This window comes from Vigna angularis, chromosome 7 (assembly GCF_016808095.1).
Source record: "Vigna angularis cultivar LongXiaoDou No.4 chromosome 7, ASM1680809v1, whole genome shotgun sequence".
Taxonomy (NCBI): domain Eukaryota; kingdom Viridiplantae; phylum Streptophyta; class Magnoliopsida; order Fabales; family Fabaceae; genus Vigna; species Vigna angularis.
Window position 1 is genome coordinate 32,571,734 of NC_068976.1, and position 25,878 is coordinate 32,597,611.

General features: G+C 33.2%; 1 protein-coding gene across 1 annotated transcript; it reads right to left on the reverse strand.

Moving 5' to 3' along the window:
* Nucleotides 1-20,621: 20,621 nt before the first annotated feature.
* Nucleotides 20,622-22,362, reverse strand: LOC128197891 (uncharacterized). The gene is made up of 2 exons (XM_052880739.1): nt 20,986-22,362; nt 20,622-20,669 (listed from the first exon to the last, which is right to left on the reverse strand). Exons 1-2 carry the CDS (start codon nt 22,360-22,362, stop codon nt 20,622-20,624), a joined length of 1,425 nt encoding a protein of 474 aa, XP_052736699.1.
* Nucleotides 22,363-25,878: the final 3,516 nt, after the last annotated feature.

Here is a 25,878-nt window from a genome sequence, read left to right on the forward strand (position 1 = left end):
CCCCTTTTTGCCTCGGTTATGAACTGAGACAAAAATCCTACCATTTTTACCTCGCTTGTATATGCCTCGATTCAGGAACCAATGTCTATGAGCGAAAATAACCGCTGTCGTTTCTCTTGACTGCACTGGTGCAATTTTTCTAACAAAAAAATTAACATAAATTAAAACGATTTTAAAAAAGAAAAATATGAATATCTCTTTGAGAAGGATAAGTTAATCTAAAGAGAAACTCTAAAACACATCAGATTTCAGTTTTTCTTAATTTAATGACAAAACATATGTGAATTATTAAACTGTGATATTAAAAGAAAAATAAATAACAAATATAAGAAGTAATTCTAGAGAGTAACTTGACTTTAAGATTATTATAGTGTAATAATTGTAAATAAAACAGATTAAGTTTAATGATAATAAGACACGTGTGTGTGTGGTGTTGATGGCTTTAAGCAAGAGCATGTGATTAAGAAAATCTAAAACGCAAAGGAGAAACCACCACCCATTAAAGAAAGGATAGAGTAATAAGAAGCAAAGACACGTAATTAATTAGCATTAATTAATAATAATTAGTTTGAAATGGAAGCTAATGAAATCTAATTCAGCATTCCGCTTGGATGATCTGATTTAATGCCGTCCTATGCCGTTCAGTATAAATTAATTATTGAAAATAAAGTACATTATTATTTAAATCACTGTTTTCTTTCCATGCCATTCCAAAGTGGTTAGTTACTTAATTAGAACATGAAATTATTTTCCACCATGAGCAACTTTATTCTAATAAACAGGTGGAATGCACTTAATTTAAAAACATAAATTATGATATGATGGTTTTAATTTACGTGTGATTACCAATATCGGTTTACGTAAGAGGTATGTATTTGTATTTTTTAATCAAGTGGTTATTTGATGAAGTTTGCAACAAGGTTGCTCAATATCCAAGCAAGTAAAACTATTGCTTTAGGTCTTTAAGGAAAATGGGTTTCACAAAAAAAAAAATATTGTACTAATTAATTGTTTTAGGTCTTCAAGAAAAAGGTTTAAAAATAACTTTTTTCAATAATAATTGCTTTAGATCTAACAGAAAAAAACTTCAATAAAAGTTGAAAATAAATTAAATAAAATTATGATAAAAATATCCCCATCTTAAGTTTATTTTAAACCTTCCAAACCCTTAAAGTCACTCATGTAACATGAACATTAAGTTTCATCTTCATTTTAACATTATAAGATTTAATATTGATTCTTTCTGTATTAATAACATCTCCTTTAAGCATTAGGTTTTTTTTTTATTTAAGTAGTATAATATGTTGTTCAAGTATCTAAGTGATTTTACCTTACAAGTACATTATACGAATTTTTGTATTTGCTAACAAATTTTAAAATTTAAATTATGATGAGTATTTTTTGTTAATAATGAATTTGTTGGTAAATACATCGATAAATTATAATTTATATTATTAAAAGATATTTTTGTCGGTAATATATTTGACGATCAATTCTATTGATAATTTGTAATTCTATTTTCAACGGGTATTTTTGTCGATAAAATAAGCAATATATTTTTTGCAAAGTTTGATAAAAAAAATTGTATATTAAGAGAATATAAGTGAGAAGATAAAGAGAAGAAGAAGGAGAGAAAAAGAAGAAAAGAAGAAAAAAGAAAAAGAGAAGAAGTAAGAGATATGGCATGACGATGCATGCAGTGGTGGCCAAAGTTAGAGGAGGAACAGGGAAAGGAAGACTAAAAGAAGAAGAAAAAGAAGATGAGGACGAGGACAAGCTGAAAGCAATGATGAACAAAACAACAACGAAAATAATGGAGGATAAGCATGAAGAGATGAGATGAAGAAGAAGAAAAAGGAGAAGAAGAAAAAGAAAAAAAAAGAAAAAGAAAACAAAAATGAGGAGAAAGAAGACTTAATCGGATGAATTTTAGCAACGGTCGAAATTCATTGATAAATATTGACGAATATTTATCAAAAAATTTGGAGTCGTTATTAATTATCGATGAATTTCACTATCTATAGGTAAAATTTATCGATGTCTACTTTATTGACAAATTTTTAGATATTAGTAATCCATCGGTAAACTCGAATTACTAACAAATTTATGTAACTAACATATTGTATTTATTAATAATGCACGATTTTTTTACTAGTAATGTTTATATTTATTTTTAAATTAAAAATTTATTTGATTAAGCTTGTAATACAAACATTAAGTTTCATTAATCAAGAATTAATTTTAGCAACTAAAGGAGAGAGAGATAAGGTTGAGTCTCTCCATTAATAATATTTTTTTAAGCACCAGTATTGTTACTTAAGTAACATAGGTTATTACTCAAGCATTTAACTCTAAGATTGAACAAAGGAAAGGTTAAACCATATATCTTCTATATAGAAGTATCATTCAAGCATTAAAATAATGTTCAAGCGCGATGTATATATATAATTTTATGTTATTCAATCAATATACCATATTACTCTAGCAACAACTTTGTCATTCCAGTGAATTGTCACTTAAACACGTTCCAAATTCAAACATCATTCCATATTTCTATTATAAAAATCATTATTTGAGATTAATTTATTAATGATTGATTTATTAAAGTAGATATTTATTTACTCTATTATTTATAATTGATATTAATTGATTAGAGAATGTCAAAGTCAATGACGAATCTAAAAAAATTGAGGTGTCAAAATAAATGCTCACATTTTAGAAATATCAAATATATAAAATATAATAAAATTAAAATTGCTTTTATTTATGTTCATTTATTTATATAGAAAATTATATTTTACAAGTGACAATAGTTTAAAAATAGTGAGATTTGATTATTTTAATATTAAATGAATTTAATATAAATAGTTTCGATATAAACGAGTTTCAATATTTTAAAACACACAATTTCTCTAGAAACCACTTTTTTAGAGTTCTCTGACTTCTCTCTAAGAGTTTTTTTCTTGCGCTCTATTTGAAGATCAGAACTGCTTGAGTGATCATAGTGACGAGATCTTTCAAGTCTACCCGGTCAGCTTCTCCAAAAGACTAAGTTAATTTCTGTATCGTATGAAATATGGATCGAGCGGTTATTGAATAAGGCCGATTGGTCTATCCGTCATTGGTCAACCTGGTCAAATGGTTTAGGCCGTAATTGGACCTACAACGCTAATAAGCTACTTCAAATGGTAATTGGGCTAACACTTAAGTTGTTACTGGGCCAATAGTCCAGTGGATGATAAAATAATTAAAGATATCTAGTTAAAGATATTTGATAAACATAATCCAAAATATTTAGTTGAAGATATTGATAAGGCCGTTTATGGGTAACTAACCGGATCTCCAGGTAAGGTTGTTTTTATTTAATCTATGAAACACTTATAAATACATTGACAAGGCCAAAAGCCAGGTACGTTCCACTTACGCATTATTCACTCTCCACTACTCTCAAATACTCAAACGGTGCTAACCATTCACTGAGTATTTAATTAAGAGCTAAAGCTCTTCAACAACACGCCTAACTTGAGCGTTGGAGTGCCTTTTGCAGGTACATCCCCCCTCGTATTGAAGGTGATTGAACGGTCCACACAGAAGACCGAGCGGTCCAGGTAGAAGGAAGGCAGGCGATCCAGGCATTCGGACACAAGAAAGACGAACGTGTGATCTATATTGCAGGAGAGCGAGCGTTCGATCTACATTGCAGAAAAGCGAGGGTTTGGAGAGCGAGCGACAAAGTTATCCAGGAGCGGTAAAGTCACATGTCTCGGTCCCACAAAATATCTACCGAAACAATTTCTATTATTTTTCTTTGGTCTATCTCGTTTCCTTTGCTTGTGAGTCTTAGTGTTTTTGCATGTGAAGTTTGAGTCTTTTATTAGAGTTTTTGCTCATTAGTGGTTCTAATAACATACCCTGATTATGTTTCTGTTGTTCGTAAGTGCATATGATGTCGTTTGATATATGGAAGCATTTTGGGGTTCTATAAAGTCGTGTAGTCATTTAACAGGTGTGGGAAGCTCACTGAATGATATAAATGTGTTTGAGTATGTTGTGGTTAATGGAAGATATGTGATGTGAGAAGAACCTTAAGGAGAGGTTCTGTGTTTGAGTAGGATGTGGTGAATGCTTGACATTGAGATTTCTTAAAGGAGGTATTATGATATTTTACCAACCATTCAACTCATGTAAAGATGAATGGGTGACAGAGAGAATGACATGAGGTTTTTACTCTAGACTTTTGAGTCTTAGGAGTGGAAGATTAATCTCATGTGTAGTAAGCCGAGTTACCCTAATTTATAAATCTGCAAAGTATAAATACTACCATGAGTGCACACCTTCATTAACGTCTATGTCAGAGCATCGTATCCGGATAATCGAGTCTAGAGTCAAATGATAATATGTTTATATAAGTTATATAATGTTTCATTGTTGAACTAATATGTGATGTATTAAATTATTTATGAAGTTTTTTTTAACACTAGTTCACCCTATTGTTTCTTTTGTTGTTATTTATGTGTTGTTTGTTTCTTCTATGATGATCACCTTATTAGTGGGAGTAGGTGAGAGATAGGTGTTGAAGTATTTCTAGTGGAGGGCGGTGATGGAGAATGTCTTCTTAATCGTCTAGTGATTAACTTTAGTTTTTATAATATAAAATTATTACTATGATTATTTTATTTTAGATAACTATATTAGCACTGACAAATCTATTTTGTTTTATTAATTTTATAATAACTTTTTTTATTAATTTTATAATATTTTATTTTATTAGTGATAAGCTGCTAATATTGAGACGTTAGAGAAAACAACTAAAAGGGTCAAAAGTCTCTTCAAAGCTAAAGAAGTTTCGTCACTCTTTAGAGGAATATCACAAAGTGTGTTTGAGGAATAATATAAAGAAAAATTGATTCAATATGACTATTAAATGTTTAATGTCTCTTTAGGTCCCTATTTTTGTCCAGAATTTCAAATAGGTCCCTTTCTTTTTCGGCATCTCAATTGGGTCTTTATTTTTGTAAAATTGAATCAATTAAAGGTTTTCCGTCAAATTGATCAAACGCCGTTAAGGAGGGAGTGACGTGACATGCTGACAGTGTAATTTTTTATTATGTGGCACTAAAAACGTGACTGAATTGTATTTTTTTAATTTTTGAATTAAAAAATGAAGTGTACAGAGTGGAAATATAATTTAAGTAAGGGCAAATTTGGAAAATAAAATTAAATTAATTTGACGGCTATCACCTGTGCTGCCCCTTCCCCACCCAAAATTAGGGTTTCAGATTGAAGGGAAGGGGGAAAGCTTCATGCGCTGCGAGAGAACATAGGGGCGCTAACTAAGAATGTCTCGTGGCAACTCTTGGAGGCGTGATTAAAAGAAGATAAAGCAAGGTTGCTTCACGGTTTTGTGTAGAAGACGCGATTAGGTAGTGCTACTTGAATCTCACAGGGGAGATCGATGGTGGAAGCGCGAATCGCGGTGGAGCAGGTTCTTGCGTTGACTGGCTGTCTCTCGTAGAAGAAATTTCGAGTTCGATTCGCGAGGTTTTGTCACGGCGGCTTGGGTTTCTCTGCGTTTTCTAGCTTGGATTTGATGCAGGTTTCTGATGCGATGATGGAGGAGATGATGTCGCTAACTGGTGGTTGCAGCGAAGCTCGCAAGGAAGAAGCAAGGGATCTGCGATTTAGGATTACATGGCAATATGGATTTTCTGATTTCTGGGTTTGCAGGTGATGAAGATGATTTCTGGGTTTGCAGATGAGGTGATGAAGATGAATGTGCGGCGACCATGGAGGTTGGTGACAACGGCTTGTGGTCCGACGAGGATGATGGTGGCGGCACAACGTGGCTGACGGCGGCATTGGCTAGGTTAGGGAATTAAGGTTTGGCGGCAGCCTGTTATAGGATATTATTAGTAGTCAACCGAACGGCGAAATGTAGGAAGACGCCGAGCAGTGAGGGAGAAGAAGGGAACCGAACGACTAAAGGCGGTGAGGCTACCGAGCGAGGCCGAGCAGTGAAGAACAAGGAGGACACCGAACGGCTGAAGCACGGGAGCCGATCGGTTGAAGATTTTCCAATTTAATTTGATTTTCCAATTCAACACTTAATTTAATTTGATTTTCCAATTTTGCCCTTACTTAAATTATATTTCGACTATGTACACTTTATTTTTTAATTCAAAAATTAAAAAAAATACAATTCAGTCACGTTTTTAATGTCACGTAATAAAAAATTACACGGTTAACATGTCACGTCACACCCTCCTTAACAGCGTTTGATCAATTTGACAGAAAGCCTTTATTTGATTCAGTTTTAAAAAAATAAAGACCCAATATAGACTTCGAAAAAGAAAGAAACCTATTTGAGATTCTAAACGATAAAGAGACATTAAACCACTATTAAATAAATAATGATGTCTTGTAGGAGAGGTAGTATCATATGAATGTATAACGTAAGTATGAAATTTGTGGATTTATGTAGATTCTAAGTTTTATCAGTCATATACAGAAAAACATGAAATGGTAAAAATTGATAAAAAAATTTAATATGAAAATATCAAATTGAGATTTACGAAAATCTCTCGTCTCAATTAAATGTGTGAAAAGTTATTTTATTATAATATTAAATAGGTCTAATAATAATAAAAATTATAACAAGTATAAACATTTGAAACTAAATTTATATCAATATTTCATGTATAGTCACAAAAGAAAAAAAAGGAATATATATATATATATATATAAATTTTGATTTAATCATAAATAACTAAATAAATATTATTATTTTTAAGGTTAAATATATTTTTCGTTATTTATTATTATAAAAAAATGTGTTTTATCATTAAATTAAATTTGTGTTTATTTCTAACAGTGGATTTGATGTGATAAAGGAGGTGAAAGTTAACTTGTTTGAATTAAAGAAAAGACAGTGAAATTTGAAGAGAAATAAGAGAAGAATTTATGAGATTAATAAGTAATGTGATGGATGTGATAAATTAAATTATTTTATAAATTAAAAATGATTTAATTAATAAAAATATAAGATTATTATTTTAGCTTTTTATATAAAAATAATTTAAATTAAATTTTAAATAGTGTAAATCATATTATAACGGAATGTGAGTGGTTTTTTAAACTGAATAAAATTAATATTGAGAAAAATATATTAAATTAAGATGAAATAAAATTTTAGGGATTAGTCTAAATAACATTAAGCAATATTTTGACTTTATGAAATTATTTTAAATTGAAATGTAGTAAAGGAAAAAGGAATATAAATGTGAAAAAGCATTAAAGATAACATGGTAGTTGTGTTGAAGGGAGCTGACTTTCCACTCAAATCTTCTTATTCCAGTAAAATTACTTTCTTTCCTGCTCTTCTAAATTTATTATTGTATACCCTCTCAAATCAACAAATACAAATACAATATTTATTTGCATTTCCATACTCTATTGGAATAAATAGGTAGAAATAAACATAGGTAAATTATAAAATATTTTGTCTATGTATTTTACGAAAGTCCTATAAAATATTATTTTCTACACACAACATGTAGAGTTTAGATCACAGTCAATTCTAAATTTTCTTTGTCACATGTGAACCAATTCACATGTCATTTATTAAAGAAGATATTTTACATGACTCACAAAAAAAATGTAGAAACAAAATACTTTTATAATTTAATTTATAGACAAAACATGTAAGGGCCTGTAAATGAATAAGAGGTCATTGGGCCTTATGTGGGGCAATCAAGTCCATCAGCCTAAGGCCAGCTTAACCTTAGGAAGGGCTTTTCAGAGTTCTTTTTCACTTTCATGAGCTTTTTCCCTTTCTCTCTCTAAAACCCTTGCCCTAAAGGTTTTCTCTGACTTCTCTCTAGATTCCCAGCTCCTTGAACCATAGGAATTCGATTTTGGTGCTACCCAAGTGTCCGCGGAGTAGAGGGCTTCATTTCTACCGAACGTCCTCTTCATTCCGATCGGTAAGTCATTTATTCCCTTCTCCTTCACTGTCCTTGAACCTAGGGCATGCAACATTACTGTTTGCATGTTACTAGTGGATTTCGTTTTCGTACGTTCCGCCTAATCAAACTATAAAAGTTGCTGCGGTCACCACTTTGGTGGTTTGTAGGGGCAGGTTGAGTTCTTGTGTTGTCAAGGGTACTGCTAGGGCAGTTTCAGTAGTTGTGCTTAGAGAAACCCAGGTAAGGGGAGCTAGTCATATATTGTTTGGACTGTATTATGTGTGTGTTTGAATAAATTGTGATTTATTTTAGGTTTAATAGGTTCGGAGGTCCTTAAATTTGTGGGTTTGTTTCAATTGGGTCCTCCAATTTTGAAAGTGATCAATTTGGTCCCTAATTTAACAAAATTGAGTCAATAATACCCTTTCCGTTAAATATAATGGACGACGTTAACTTTTTAAACATGTGGCATGTTGAGGCATCCTTTTATTTGCAGGTGGCACAGTTTTATTTGAAGGATGCTTCAACATACCACATGTTTAAAAAGTTAATGACATCCATTGCATTTAACGGAAAGGGTATTATTGACTCAATTTTGTTAAATTAGGGACCAAATTGATCACTTTCAAAATTGGAGGACCCAATTGAAACAAACCCACAAATATAGGGACCTCCGAACCTATTAAACCTTTATTTTACTGTTATGTTATGTTTTTGGTGATGCGCATGTTGGTTTGTATTATTGGATGTGTAACAGTAGCATAATCATGGTGTACTGAATGTTTTTGACTTGGATGAGTTATTGGTTGTACTGGGTTTCAGGTTTGGGGTAAGAATTATGATAAAATAGTCAATATGGATAGTTACAAATACTATTTTAGATTACTGTGAAGGGAAGTGTAATATTGGAATTGGGCAAATTAAGTCTAGAACCCCATAGGTAAGTTTGTATAACTTAAATAAATTAACTGGGAATTGCTGAGAGTACTTTGTTGCTAGGATAGAGGAACCTTAAAAACCTGAGTTGGCACATCCGTGATCATAAAGCAGCCTTGGTCTGATCCAGTCAGTTGTAACTAGTCATATGTGCTAGCGCCGAAGGTGAGACTGATGCGTTCAGACATTTGATTCTTCTCCGATGACCAATTGGGCAAGTTGGGCTAGTATAGATGAGAAAATTAGAACTGGTTAGGGTCAGAAAACTGAGTAAAGTCATTAGCAACAAGGTAGAATGGAAATTGGGTCCTTAGTTTAATAACATTAGAGTTTTAATGAAAAGTTTGGTAGTGATTACTTTAGAATCATGTTAATGTCACTTTAGGAGTGCCTAGACAAGTTTAACTAGGTATGAAATATGAGTTAGGGGCATTAGAAGTTGGAAGAAAGGTCTAGAAGGGGTAAGGAATGGTTGAGTAGATAATTCTGCAGAAATTTCGTTCTACTGATTATGCAGAGTTGCTATGCGAGTTGTCTCGCATAGCGAGACCCTGTAGAGGGTGCTCACTGTTTGGGAAATTCGCTGTGCAAGCTGGTGCGTTGTGCGAATTACCAGAGGGTGATGCTCTCTGTTTATGGACTCGCCATGGCGAATCCTCTCGCTATGCGACTGGTGGTGGTCTGGGATCACTGCCCATTTAATTCGAAGGGCGAGTGGGGCGCATAGCGAGAGCTTTGGGGAGGTTGGTCTCTATCTGGGTTCTCGCATAGCGACCTGGCTGCGCTATGCGAGAGGTTTGAAGTTGTTGATTGGTACCAGACAGAGTGTAACGCAGCGGAATAAAGCTTAGAGTAGCAGAAAGCGTGTTCGGTCACCTTTTTAAAATAAATTGGTCTGTTTTTAGAAAATCAATTTTCTTTCAGAAAATTGATCGAACAGTTGATATGCGTAAAGGATAAAAAATGTAGGGAATACAAAATCACACGAGTAATTTTTATACTGGTTTGATTCAACAGAATCTACGTCCAGTCGTTAATCACTATAAAAAGTGATTAACAGTTCCACTAAAAAGATGTTTCACAGATTACAACAAATAGTGAATGAAACAGATAAATAAACCTTCCTTCGACGAACGAACCAGAAGAAGAACACTCTGCCAACTCGAAGAGAACCGCTCCGACTATCGACAAACGAAACGCGAGCTTCTCCTATTCACGAGACCAGGTAGAGCACCTTGCTAACTCGAAGAGAGCTTGCTCCGACTATCGACACACGAAACGCGAGCCTCTCCTGTTCACGAGACCAAGCAAGGGAACTTGAACTATAGTTTCTGAGGACTTCCTCTGACAAACAGTATTCTGCAAGAGCTTCTGTTCAACAACAACCTCTTTTTGAACTTCATAGAAACCCAATATATAGCCAACTGTTCTGAATATCTAAGGTTAAGTCCCAACTGCCACGAATAATCGATTATTGTAAGTGATAATCAATTATTCAAGTCCGTTACAGGTTTTTCAAAAATGTGATAATCGATTATATGAGGCGATAATCGATTATTCCTGGATGACTGTGTGATAATCGATTATTGTCATTCCATAATCGATTATTGCAGTTAAAAATGCAAGTTTTACAAAGTTTACAAGACTTTCCTACTATATTTAATTTCTACAAATTGCTTTTAAATAATTCTAATATCTTCTTCAACTAAAACTTCTCGTAGCATCATCAAAACAATTTTCTTCAAGATTTACCAATACTCCTTATTGGTAACAATCTCCCCCTTTTTGATGGTGATCAAAAAATTCAATTTTAAAAGCAATTTTGGCTTACCTGCAAAACATACAAGCTAACAGACAACAACAGAGTTAGCAATACCTGTATTAATTTATACTTCTCCCCTTATATTATTCTTCTCCCCCTTTTTTGATCATAAGCGAAAAGATTTGATGTAAAATGCTCCCCCTAAATATGATCTCCCCCTCAATTAAACAAAGTATGCATATAATCAAGAGATCATTTTATTTATGAAAAGAAGGATTACATTATAAGAAGAAACATAAAAGACAGAATTATAACATAGATGAAATAGCAAGCAAACAACAAAACATGCTAACATAGAACCTATATCTAAAACTCAGGACTAGGAGATCTTTCTGGAGGTTGAAGGTTGAGATGATTCTCAATGTTAGATAGACGAACATCAAGATCAAGAAATTAATCAACCATGTACTCATCAGTAGATTGTTGCCACTCATAAATCTCCTCAAAGTGTGTTCTTTGTGCTAGACTCATATCCTCTAATTGCTTAGATAATCTAGCAAAATGTTCTTCCATGGAGAGTGAGGAGGATGAGGGCATGGTAGATGGACCAGCAACACTAACTGGTTCTGCCATATGAGTATCGATGTCATCATCTTCATCTTCATCAGGATGGTCATCATCTTTGTGAATGAGAACTCTTCCTCTAGTAATGAATCCCATCTGACGAAAGGTAGTATCTCCAATTTCCGAGCCAACAACTGGAATGGCTTGGACAAGTTCTCCTTCAACATTTACACCTTTGTACTCCAAAATCCTAGAAATAAGAAGAGCATAGGGAAATTGATAAGAACGAGATTTTTTAGCTTTTACCATTGTGTCAGCAATGAGAGCAGGCCAATCGATGTGTATGTGATTTAGGATCTCATACAGAAGAAGTAGATCCTGCTCAGAGCATTGAGCATGATTAGTTGCTCTAGGACATAGTATCCAAACAATCGAGTAGTGAATCATCCTTTCTTCAACCTTGAAACCTCCAACAAGCAATTGCCTTCGATTAGTCTGCTGTTCAGGGTGACGCAACAAGGATTGGAAAGTCATCAACCTATTGAAATCTTGAAGTCCTAGATGAACTTTTACAGCATCATCCCAGATGGTAAGTTGGGCAACGTTGGTCCACACATCATCATCTAAAATTATGCAGACACCCTTTACTTTAGTTGATATAATCCCATCTCGATATCTCAAGTTGAAGTAGAAAACTCTTATGAGATCGGGATAAATGCAACCTTTTTGCTCCACCAGATTCGTGAGTCCTTGAACAGCAAAAAGATCTGGAAATTGAAATCCATAGAAACAGAAAAAATCAAGGCGAATATACTTTACCTCCATGATTCTTCTTTCTTGCCAAGAATTAACATAGTCCGCATGTTTTCCTTTATCTGAAATGCACCCATCAATGGTTGCAGGACGTGGTTGAGAGGAAGAGGATGCTCCAACAGCTCTGCGGCGATGTCTTCTTGAATCCGCCATGGAGAAAGTTTGAGGTAGTGAGATTTTGAGAAAGTGAATAAAAATGGAGAGGTTTTGAGCTCAAGATTTGATTTCAGCAGTTTTTGGGTGCAAGAAGTGTCTAATAATCGATTATAGAAGGCTATTTATAAGAAGAATGGAAAAACTAGCCGTTTATGGCCGTTTATAGCCCTTATGGGATGCTCCAACGGCTTTATTTTTGAAACTGTCAGTGTGATAATCGATTATGGCTCAAGAATCACTGCACAGAAATTGCATGATAATCGATTATGCCTGATGATAATCGATTATTCGTTCAAAATTTCCCAAATTTGAGTTTTAAGTTTGAATAATCGATTATTGCCTTGTGATAATCGATTATGAAGCGTTAATTTTAAGAAAATGTGAAAATTTTCATAAGCATTGATCCTAAGACATGTCTAATACTCCTAACTCTCTTCTAAGCTCAAAAAATCTATCCTTAGGTAGCGCCTTGGTGAAAATATCAGCTAATTGATGTAAGGTATCAACATATTCAATTTGACAATCCCCCTTTTGAATATGGTCTCTCAAGAAATGATGTCTAATCTCAATGTGTTTAGTCCTTGATTGCATTATGGGATTCTTAGTTAAATTTATAGCACTAGTATTATCACATTTTAAAGGAATATTATCAAGGAAGATATCAAAGTCTTCCAGTTGCTGTTTCATCCACAAAATTTGGGCACAACAATTTCCAGCAACAATATATTCAGCTTCAGTGGTAGATAAGGCTACACACGCTTGTTTCTTTGAATTCCAGGATACCAAAGAACAGCCCAGAAAATGACAAGTACCACTAGTACTTTTCCTATCAATTTTACAACCACCATAGTCTGCATCAGAATAACCTATTAAACTAAGTGAAGCATCAGATGGATACAAAAGTCCAAAAGAAGTGGTTCCCTTAAGGTATTTTAAGATTCTCTTGACAGCAGTCAAATGAGATTCTTTAGGATTTGCTTGGTACCTAGCACACACACATACACTTTGCATAATATCTGGTCTACTAGCAGTTAAGTACAGTAAAGATCCTATCATGCCTCTAAACATAGTTTCATTTACTCCTTTTCTAGATTCATCCTTATCTAAATAGCATGAAGTACCCATAGGTGTACTAGCTTCTTTGCACGTATCCATACCAAATTTCTTAAGAATTTCTCTACAATATTTTGTTTGGGAAATAAGAGTACCTCCATTCATCTGTTTTATCTGTAGTCCTAAAAAGAAATTCAGCTCACCCATCATAGACATCTCAAACTCACCTTGCATTATTTTTGCAAATTCTTCACATAAGGAGTCATCAGTTGACCCAAAGATAATATCATCTACATAAACTTGTACAATCAAGATGTGTTTTCCTACTTTCTTTATAAATAAGGTTGAATCAACCTTACCTCTAGAAAAATCATTATCAAGTAAGAAGGTACTAAGTCTTTCATACCAAGACCTAGGTGCCTGTTTAAGACCATACAAGGCCTTTTTCAACTTATAAACATGATCAGGAATTTTGAAATCCTCAAAACCAGGAGGTTGACTAACATATACCTCTTCTTTTAGGAAACCATTTAAAAACGCACTTTTCACATCCATTTGATACAATTTAAATTTTATCAAAGATGCATATGCAAGCAACAATCTAATTGCTTCTAACCTGGCCACTGATGCATATGTTTCATCATAGTCTATACCTTCCTCTTGACAGTAGCCCTTTGCAACTAGCCTTGCTTTGTTCTTTGTGATGTTTCCATCCTCATCAAGCTTGTTCCTGAATACCCATTTGGTTCCTATGACTTGATAATTATCTTGCTTTGGAATAAGTTCCCAGACTTCATTCCTTTCAAATTGGTTTAGCTCTTCTTGCATAGCAACGCACCACTTATCATCTTGAAGAGCTTCCTTTATATTCTTGGGTTCTATCCGAGACACAAAAGCTACAGTTAGACAAAAATTATTAAGATTATGTCTAGTAGTTACTCCTTTTGAAATGTCTCCAATGATGTTGTCCAAGGAGAGTCCTCTTGGTTGTTGATAGCTTTTAGAATCAACAGCTTGAGGTGTTTCTTGAAGTTCTGGAGGATAGTTCTCATTTAGATACATCTCTTCAAGAGCTTCCCTCAAATAATCCTCATCACCTGCAATAGGTTTTTTTTGACTCAAGAGGGTTTTCCTCAAGGTCCACAATCTCATCAAAGACAACATGCATTGATTCTTCAATTATCAAAGTTCTTCTATTAAATACTCTATATGCTTTACTGGTCAAAGAATATCCTAGGAAAATTGCTTCATCAGATTTTGCATCAAATTTACCTAGATTATCTTTTCCATTATTCAAGACAAAGCATTTGCACCCAAATATTTTCAAGTGAGATACATTTGGTTTTCTACCATTCAACAGTTCATATGGAGTTAATTTCATAATTGACCTAATAAGCATCCTGTTTAACACATAACAAGCAGTACTAACTACATCAGCCCAAAAATATTTTGGCACATTAGATTCATTCATAAGGGTTCTAGCTAATTCTTCTAATGATCTATTTTTCCTTTCAACAACACCATTTTGTTGGGGAGTTCTAGGTGCAGAAAAGTTATGTGCTATGCCATATTCTTCACAAAATTTTTCAAAAGATTCATTTTCAAATTCTCCACCATGATCACTTCTCAATGTTTTGATTTTCAAGTCTTTTTCATTTTGAATACGTTTTGCAAAAGATTTAAAGGCTTTGAAAGCTTCCCTTTTCAAATTTAAAAAGAAGGTCCAAGTGAATCTTGTGTAATCATCAACAATTACAAGAGCATAGTAATTTCCACCAAAACTTTTAATTCTAGATGGACCAAATAAGTCCATATGCAAAAGTTCTAAAGGTTTTGATGTTGAAATCATGCTTTTGGATGAAAATGAAGATTTGGTTTGTTTACCTTTTTGATATGCAGTGCATAATTTGTCTTTCTCAAATTTCAGTTTAGGCAAACCAATCACAAGATCTTTTAAAATCAATTTATTCAAATGTTGCATATGAATATATGCAGCTCTTTTATGCCATAGCCAAGGATTTTCTTCTTTAGCAACTAAGCATGTTATACTATGATTAGATGCACTTCCAATATCAATCAAATAAATATTGTTATGCCTAACACCTTGCAAAGCAATATCAGCAGAATCTTTAAAGTAAACAGTGCATTTATCACTTTCAAAAGTTACCTTGAGACCTTTGTCGCATAATTGACTTTTGCTTAAGAGGTTATGCTTGAGGCCTTCAACATATAGCACATCTCTTATAGTCAATGTATTTCCTCCTCCAATGTCTCCGGTACCCATGATTCTACCTTTGTTGTTATCCCCATAAGTCACAAATCCTTGCTTTTTCTTCTCAAAAGAGATGAATCTTTTCTTGTCACCGGTCATGTGTCTTGAACATCCACTGTCAAGATACCACAATGACTTCTTTGACTTAGTAGATTCCTACAAAACAAATTAGCAAGAGTTTTAGGTCCCCAATTTGGCTTCCAATATTTTCTGAGTCAGCCATTAGACAAATATTGGCTTCTTCATCTGAATCACTTGAGCTTGTTGAGCTAAATGCATTGTCTTCCCAAGCTATGTAAGCTTTCTTCTTCTTTGGGAATTTCCTTTCTTTCTTTTCTTCACTTTTCTTGTTCTTTGGACATTCAGTTTTCATGTGCCCTCTTTCTCCACATCCATAGCATTTAACACTTGAAGGAGATTCTTGATTTTCTCTCCTTTCTTTACGAAATTTGTCCTTTCCTTTTGCCTTCATAAACTTGGCAAATTTCTTTATCATGAGGCTCATGTTCTCTTCATCATCAGAATCATCATCTTCAATCCTTTTAGAGTTCTTTCTTTTGGAGATCTCGGACTTGAAGGCTAATGTCTTTCTTTTGCCTTGATCTTCTTCAGCCGTCAATCTTCTCAACTCAAGCTCATGCTCACGGAGTTTCCCAAACAAAATTGGCATCGACATTTGAGTGAGATTTTGAGACTCAGAGATGGCAGTCACCTTTGGTTGCCACGACCTGTCCAATGATTTCAAAATTTTTACATTCAATTCATTAGTATCAAAAGTCTTACCCAACCCTGTCAAGTGGTTCACTATGTGAGTGAAACGTTTTTGGACATCAGAAATTGTTTCTCCAGGTTGCATTCTGAACATCTCATACTCCTGAATGAGAGTGTTCTTCCTTGCACGTTTCACGTCCTCTATTCCTTCATGTGTGACTCTAAGAACTTCCCACATTTCCTGTGCTGTCTTACATATTGAAATTCTATAAAATTCATCAAGCACAACAGTAGATGAAATAATATTACGAGCTTTAATATCAAACTGGACTCGTCTATTTTCTTCATTAGTCCACTCAAAAAATGATTTTTCTACTTCTACACCTTCAACTCTGTTTTTAGGAATATAAGGACCATTTTGTACAGCTTCCCAGATGCCTCTGTCAACAGACCCCATAAAAATTTCCATTATGACTTTCCAGAACGCATAGTTATCACCAGTAAAAAGTGGTGGTCTGTTAATAGAAGCACCCTCGGCATATACTAGGTGTTGGTTGTGACCGACCATTTTCGCAAATTTTCAAAAACTATCAAAGCAAGCTCTGATACCAATTGTTGATTGGTACCAGACAGAGTGTAACGCAGCGGAATAAAGCTTAGAGTAGCAGAAAGCGTGTTCGGTCACTTTTTTAAAATAAATTGGTCTGTTTTTAGAAAATCAATTTTCTTTCAGAAAATTTATCGAACAGTTTTTATGCGTAAAAGATAAAAAAATGTAGGGAATAGAAAATCACACAAGTAATTTTTATACTGGTTCGATTCAACAGAATCTACGTCCAGTCGTTAATCACTATAAAAAGTGATTAACATTTCCACTAAAAAGATGTTTCACAGATTACAACAAATAGTGAATAAAACAGATAAATAAACCTTCCTTCGACGAACGAACCGGAAGAAGAACACTCTACCAACTCGAAGAGAACCGCTCCGACTATCGACAAACGAAACACGAGCTTCTCCTATTCACGAGACCAGGCAGAGCACCTTGCTAACTCGAAAAGAGCTTGCTCCGACTATCGACACACGAAACGCGAGCCTCTCCTGTTCACGAGACCAAGCAAGGGAACTTGAACTATAGCTTCTGAGAACTTCCTCTGACAAACAGTATTCTGCAAGAGCTTCTGTTCAACAACAACCTCTTTTTGAACTTCACAGAAACCCAATATATAGCCAGCTGTTCTGAATATCTAAGGTTAAGTCCCAACTGCCACGAATAATCGATTATTGTAAGTGATAATCGATTATTCTAGTCCGTTACAGGTGTTTCAAAAATGTGATAATCGATTATATGAGGTGATAATCGATTATTCCTGGATGACTTTGTGATAATCGATTATTGCCATTCCATAATCGATTATTGTAGTTAAAAATGCAAGTTTTACAAAGTTTACAAGACTTTCCTACTATATTTAATTTCTACAAATTGCTTTTAAATAATTCTAATATCTTCTTCAACTAAAACTTCTTGCAGCATCATCAAAACAATTTTCTTCAAGATTTACCAATACTCCTTATTGGTAACAGAAGTCTGATGTATGCTACGACTTAATTCGCTATGCGAATTAAGGTGTGCGTTGTGCGAGATCCTCTTGTCTCGCCTTGCGAATAGGATGCGCTGTGTGACTCCTGTTGGGACAAGTCTCTTCTTTTGATATCTTTGATTGGATCAATTGCGTGGAATGCATAGTATGATGTGATTTATGTGGGAAGTATGTGAATGTATGAGATATGTTGGATTCACTGTGATAATATGATGGTATCTGGTTATACATGTCTTGGGTTAAGTTTCAAAGTGACAGTATGGTTCATGGACGTAATTCCATGATCCTCAAGGAGAGGATACATGGTGGTGCCCTGGTGGTGTGTAGAATGATTGCATGGTAACTCAGTTTTGGGGGTTTTCCTGAAACTACAATGATCAATCATTCTCAAGTAGAGAGGATTGAATCATGTGGTGAGTAGTAGCAGGAGGTCCTAGTCTTGGAGGCTTCCAGTATGCTCTAGGGCGCGGAACGGACTAACCTCGTGAGTGTGGTAGGGTGGAACCCATTGGCAACGGCTTTGCAAAGCAGTAGAGGCCACCACGAGTGCATAACCCGCCATAGCTCAGTAATCATTATAGTCCGGACGAGTCGGTTTATAAAGTAACAAGTCTTGTGATGTCATTTTACCATGTTTGAGTGACTTCTGCATGTAGTGTGAGGTTGAATAACATGTTTTTTATATCTAGCTCACCCTTGCTTGTTTGCTTGCTTGTGTATGTTTCTTTTGCGATAATCATCCACTTGGGTGGGAGCAGATGGCGAGAATGTTCTTTTGGAGACGGCCTTGGAAGTGGAGGACAATGTTGTTGCCTAGTCTCCTTAGGATGTTATCGATTATTGTCTGTAGTTTGAAATACTGTTTCCTTTTAAGTTTACAGTTTAAATCTTTTTGGAGTTGAAATTTAATTTCTGAAGTTACTTTGAGGATAATTGTAATCCTTAATTACTCTTGACTGCTTTCTTATATTATGCATGATGACGTCTTTATTATATATGCTTTTCTATATATTTTGAGACATCATAAAACACATTTTTTTTATAATAGTATGTGACCGAAAATTATATTTAACCTTTATTTTTATTAAATATTTTAAAAAATATATGTATGATATTTTTGTAATGATTGATAATATAAAAAAATTATACTAGCATTATTTTGAATTAAATTTAATGTTGTATTATAGTTTTACCTTCCTGGATGCATATGACAATTATCTTTTAGCGTGGTTTATATGCACTTTCCAAATAGAGGATAAAAAATCGGAAGGATAAAAAAATGTATTTTAATATTACAAATGTTTACGATAAACTTTTTAAAATTATATTTTTGGTACAAGTTTTTGTTATTGAATAAACTCATTCGACTTTTACTAAAATTAATTTGTAAGATTTTTTATATTCTTAATTCGTTCCAGAAAATTATTATAAAATCTTAAGATTTTTTATTCTTATACATTAGCAAGCAGACATAAATTATAATACGATATTAATATTTATTCATGATAAATTTAACGAGAATATATTTTTTAACATCTTTTTCTCAATTTATCTATTTATCTTTTTTTATGTCACACTTTCGTGATGGTTGATTATCAAAAGAACCTTAACCCTTTTTATAAATCAACGTCCCTCGTCTTTATTCTATCTTTATTTTATTTTTATTATAACTTTTTATATAATTAATAGGTCTTTATATCTTATTAAGTCATATAATATTTTTAATGAGTCACTTAATAAAATTAAGGTTTAATTGTTTATTTAATCCTTAAATTTACAATTAAGTTTCAATTTCGTTCTTTATTTTAAAAAAAGTCTTAATTTTGGTTTTATTTATTTAATTACACTAATCAAATTTATTCTGTTAATTTTGTATAAACATAATTAATTCTATGGTGACGTGGCAAAGAAGTTTGACTTTTTTTTTCTCCTCTCTACTTCTCAGACATGCGCCATTCACTGCTAATGTTTTTAAATTATTCAAAAAGCCATTTCTTTACTAAACAAGGTAACGTAACTTAAGCACCCAACATTAGTTTTTTCTGAAATTTTTTCTACCAAAACATCTCCTATTTATATTTAAAATTTCTACATATTTAAAGTTATATAATTATAATTTTGACGAATTATAAACAAATAATAAATTTATATTTTAAATTGAAAAATATTGAAATAAATTTATCGAAGTTTATTAATATATTTGTTCAAATAAATGTAAATTAAGAATGAATGAAGACGATTATCACTACAAAAATATGCAATTTTAGAAGGGGTTTTTTTTAACATTACCGGGGGTTTTAACCCCTGGTAAATATGTTTCCAGGGGTTACAGGAACCATTGAGAAAACTAGCGTCACAAAGGTAACGGAGGTTTTTTTCCAATTTCCAGGGGTTTTGGGAACCGCCGGAACTAACCGGGGTTCGTCAAAACCGCCCCTACTAACAGCGATTTATTAGAAACCGCCGACACTCACTATATTCTACAAACTGTACCTTTTCCAGGGGTTTTTTAAGAACCGCCGGAACTAACCGGGGTTATAGAACCGTCGGAAGTAGCTGAGTTCGAAACTTTCTAGGGGTTTCTTAAGAACCGCCGGAAATGCATGCAGATTTGTTTTTTTGGAATTGGAGAATTTCGTAATTCTGATGCAGCAAAGACCTATCTAACAGTGTCAATAAAATGATATTAGAAATCTACAATAAAATCAAGTACCTCTCAATAATACTAATGATATTAGAACATTATCTGTTTCCTTATATTTAGCTAAATAAAATCCATTTATTTACTTCTATATTGCAGCTGTGTAAATAACAATTACTAGGAAAGGATTTTCATGCTGTAATTACAATATTCTTCAAAATTTTCAGAAACATATCCTTATTTGCATTTGACAATGTATATATAGCAGGAAGATATCTACCATTCTCGTTAGGCCACAAATCTGGTCTTATACCCCAAAGTTGTAAGTCTTTTCTTGCCTTTAGATTGTCTTTGCATTTATTATTTGTACTATCATTCAACAATGTAAACAATATATTATCACAAACATTTTTTTCAATGTGCATAACATCTAGATTGTGGTGCAATAAGTTATCTACCCAATAAGGAGGGTCAAAAAATATACTTTTCTTTCGCCATTGTAGAGTCTTTACCTTAGGACGATCAATTGTGCGTTGTCTTTTTGACCTTTCTTCAACAATAGGTTCTTTCCCAAATTCAACATGAATATTACCAAGTTGTTGTAAGATATCATGACCTGAGATTGCCACCGGTTGGCTTCTATTTTCAATAGTTCCATCAAACCTCATATGAGCCAATCTAAACCTATGTCTTCCATCTAACCACCGACGATGACTTATAAAACAAAATTTCCCACCTTTGACAAGCTTCTTAGGAGTAGATTCAAAATTACATCTCGGACATGCCAATCCTGTATGTGTGTTCCTCCCAGATAAGGTTCCAAGTCCTAGAAAGTCACTAATAGTCCACAATATGGTTGCACGCATATCAAACACTTCATTCCCATATGAATCAAAAGTTTTGATGCCAATGTTCCACAACTCCTTCAACTCTTCTATTAATGGTTGTAAGTAAACATCAATATCGTTGCCCGGTGCTCGTTTTCCAGGAATGATCATGGAGAGAATGAATGAACTTTGTTTCATACACATCCAAGGAGGAAGGTTGTATGGTATGAGAACAACTGGCCAAATACTTTGATTGGTGCTCAAGTTGCCATATGGATTGAACCCCTCAGTAGCTAAACCAAGTCTCACATTTCGAGGGTCTAAGGCAAATTGAGGGTGCATGAGGTCAAATTTCTTCCATGCTTCAGAATCTCTTGGATGTCTTAACATGCCTTCATCCATACTTTCTGATGCATGCCATCTCATATGCTCAGCTATTTTAGATGATAAAAACATCCTCTGTAATCGGGGCTTCAAAGGAAAATATCTTAACACCTTTGCAGGAATCTTCTTTCGCTTATTAACAACAACATCATCATCAATTGTATTTCTCTTTTTTGGCTTCCATCTTGATGTCTTACATTTCTTACAAGAATCTCTATCTTTGTCTTCTCCAACATACAACATACAATCATTCGGGCAAGCATCAATTTTTGTGTAATGAAGACCAAGCTTGTTAATGACTTTTTTGGCTTCATAGAATGAATTTGGAATTTTAGCATGTTGAAATGCATCTGCTAGCAACTCTAGTATCATGGACATAGCTTTGTCACTTATTCTGCATAGACATTTGATGTGATACAACTTCACCAAGAATGAAAGTTTTGAATATTTATCACATCCTTCATATAAATTTTGTTGTCCATCTTGCATTAATTCAAAAAAATTTGTCCCATCATGACTTCTAGCATGGCTTGACTCTGCACCCATCTCGTCATCATCCGTCATGTCGTTGTTAGAGCAATGATGTGCAAATACATCATTAATCATTTCACACATATTATCATTAATTTCAACTCTTCCACCATCTTCTTCGACCATTACTTGAGGAGCTTCAGCCATTACTTGAGGCGCTTCGTCATTTACTCTTCTCTCCCCGTGTAGAAGCCACACTGTATACCCTTTTGGAAAAGGTTTAATAATTAAATGATCATATACTTCTTCACGAGTTTGCCATTTCTTAAAATTGCATTTTTGACATGGACATATTATCTTTCCCCTGACACCACTATTAGTTAATGCAAAGTCCAAGAAGGTATTCAATCCTCTCATATATTGACTTGTATTTCGAGGCATGTCTATCCATGATTTATCCATTAAAACGACCTTTGTTCATGACATGAGGATTGAAAGGTTAGAATAAGTGACGATATTCAACGAAACACTACATAAGAATTCATAACTAAGTAGTTCCCCTACTTAGTTATGAAATTGTTGCTTGGAATAATTTAATACTAAGTAGTACACCTACTTAATGTTAAAAGTAAATTGTTGCTTGGAATATTTTGAATTTAGAGATTTAGATGTTTGGTATCCAAAAAACAAAAAGCAGTGATAAAAATAAATGAAGAAAAATAAGAGTCATGAGTGATCTCTAAATTAACAGAAGGAGACAAAGCACTACTTCCTATAGTTGTATTAACATATTACAATAAGTTGGGTTTCCAAAGACAGACTTGTCTTCACATACCATATTTTAGAAGCTAAAAAACAAAGATCAAGGTTTAAAAAAATTAAGAAGAAAGGGAAAGAAATACCTCTTTCTGGGTTTTCTTACAACAACATGAACAAAAGGACATTTAACAGCTAGGCATCATCACAATTCACAAGCTTAAAGGGACCTGGGACTAACATCTGCACATGTACTTCTGCTAAAAGTATGAATTGGTTAGATTAAAATTCAAAAAAATCAAATCTGTAGAACGAAAGAAGATATATTTAATAATTAAAAAAATAGTAAAAACATCAAGTACACAATCAAAACCTCAAACACCACATGCCAGTAACAGAGAAACTATAATTCAATTGGCTGATGTTGTTGCACTGAACTGGAAAGAGTAAAACAATAGGTCATGTGTCTATATTCAGGTTAGAAAACAAATTATAATTCAAATTTAATCTAATACAACATTTTCCTTTTTCTTAAATTTTAAAATAAGATATAAGAAAAGAACAAAATATCAATGAACGAACAATATGAGAAAAGGAAAAAGGCATTTTACCTGAATCATTTAACACACATAAATAGGGGAAACCAAAGATTCCTAGACTCATAAAAGTAATAATCCATGGAAACATATGCTTTAGTAACTTTCGAGTTTTCAAAAACTAATGGAAAAGGTTAATTAATATAACATTGGGCTTCTAAAAACAACAAATGCAATTATACAGTAACATTACCATATAATTCAAATAATGTATCTAACGAGCAACACGTATAACTCAATAAGTATACAAGTCTCAAATTCAAACTTTTTTAATGAAAAAAAATAACAAAAGACAATAATAGTTTTCTGCTTAGCAATCAAACTCTACAACTGCAAGATAAAGGTAAAGAGAACATTTAAAGGCAAATAAAATAATTATAGAGAATTTGAGAAAAGGTAGAAATGAAAAGGACAAAAACCTTAATTCAGACTGAGAGTAGCAAAATGTTTACATCAATATTGGAGCTAGCATTACCGAGAGCATTACCAATAGAAGTCGATTACTGTATTTATATATAAATATTAAACAGAAACACAAAATATATATATATATATATATATATATAAAACATTTTTATATTTCCTCTAATATTTCTATTTTAACGTTTTCTTTCAAGTGTTTTATTAACTATTTTGAAATCTTAATTTTAAACTTATTGTTCCGAATTCAAAGATGCAGTTAGAATTTGAAATTCTGTGAAACATAAAAAAGTTGAATGACTCAGATATAAATTTTAAAAGATATAATAATTTTACCCATTAAATTATATTCTCTATGGCCAAAGGTGTGTATTATGGTATCAAACTAGCATGAGGTGGCTACTTATACTTTTCATAACATAGCACACATGCGTAGTCACTCACAGTAATTGTTGTACTTCAATTTCAGACAACCCACAACTATTCTAAGCATTGAAAATGGAGATGAAGAGGAAGTGGGCTAGAAAATAATGAAGAGGAAGTGACCTGAATTATCTTAGAAACTAACTGATACAATATCCTCAAACCTATAGCATAGTGATGTTGTGCCTACTAAAAGTATGAATTGGTTAGATTAAAATTCAAAAAAATCAGATCTGTAGAACGAAAGAAGATATATTTAATAATTAAAAAAATAGTAAAAACATCAAGTACACAATCAAAACCTCAAACACCACATGCCAGTAACAGAGAAACTATAATTCAATTGGTTGATGTTGTTGCACCAAACTGGAAAAAGTAAAACAATAGGTTATAGCTAATTAGTAAAACACGAATCAAAACTAGACTAGACTAATCGAACTACTAATCTAAAACAGTTGATAGAAATCAAAATACTCTATGAAACAATATTCCAAAAAACAAATCAAGTTTTCCAATTCATAAATTATTTCAAATTGATAAATTGAATCAAAATACATATCATATATTAATAACTTAACATAAAATTATCCCTAAAGCTGAACCTAAAGCTGAACCTGCAAGTGAAAACTTAACATTCAAATTAATAAATTAATTCACGGTTGTTGTCCCTAAAGCTGAACCTGCAAGTGAAAAGTTGCTTGACGCAACTTTTGATTTCAGGTTTGTGATCGAAGTCGAAGAAGCACTAAGCGATATTATAAAATATAGTATGAGTCTCCAATAAACTTTATAGTGACCAAATGATTCATATTGTCAATTTTTGGCCAAGAACAATGCACCATTTACAGTGAACATTTACCCCTTCTTGTGTCTATGAAATACCATGATATTATATATAAATGGTGTCACCAAAATAAATCAGTTTCATTGATAATACAAATCAAGTTTACCTGAATGACAATGACACTGAAGTCTCTGCTATTAAAAATAAATCAACAAATAAATTCTTATCATTAGAAACAATGAAGATTAGGTTAGAATGAAAAATGAAGATATAGATAGAGAGATAGATGAAGATTAGGTTAGAGTAAAAGAAGAAGAAGAGGAACATACCTCAACCTCGCGTCGACCTCGCCGCCTCAACCACGATGCTCAGCCCAAGCTGGGGAAGACACAACACAGACGAACACGAACACGCACACAAAGCAAGGAAAGCTTCTGATGAAGGCAGGGGAAGAAATGAAAGTGCTGGAAGGGAATTAGGGATTGGGGAAAAACCTTTCTAATTTGCCTACCGTAAAAACCTTTTCTAATTTGCCTCAAAATCTTACTTTGGTAGTCATCTAATATTAAACCACCGAAAATTATTTTAAAATAAAAATATGTTCAGGGACGACTTTGGTTAGTAAACGCCAGAATTAAAAAAAAAAAAAAAATCTTACTTGCGGTTTTAAAACCTAAATCGCCGGAATTTATCCAGGGTTTCTAAAACCGCCGGAAAAAACCCCCTTCTAAAATTCATTATTTT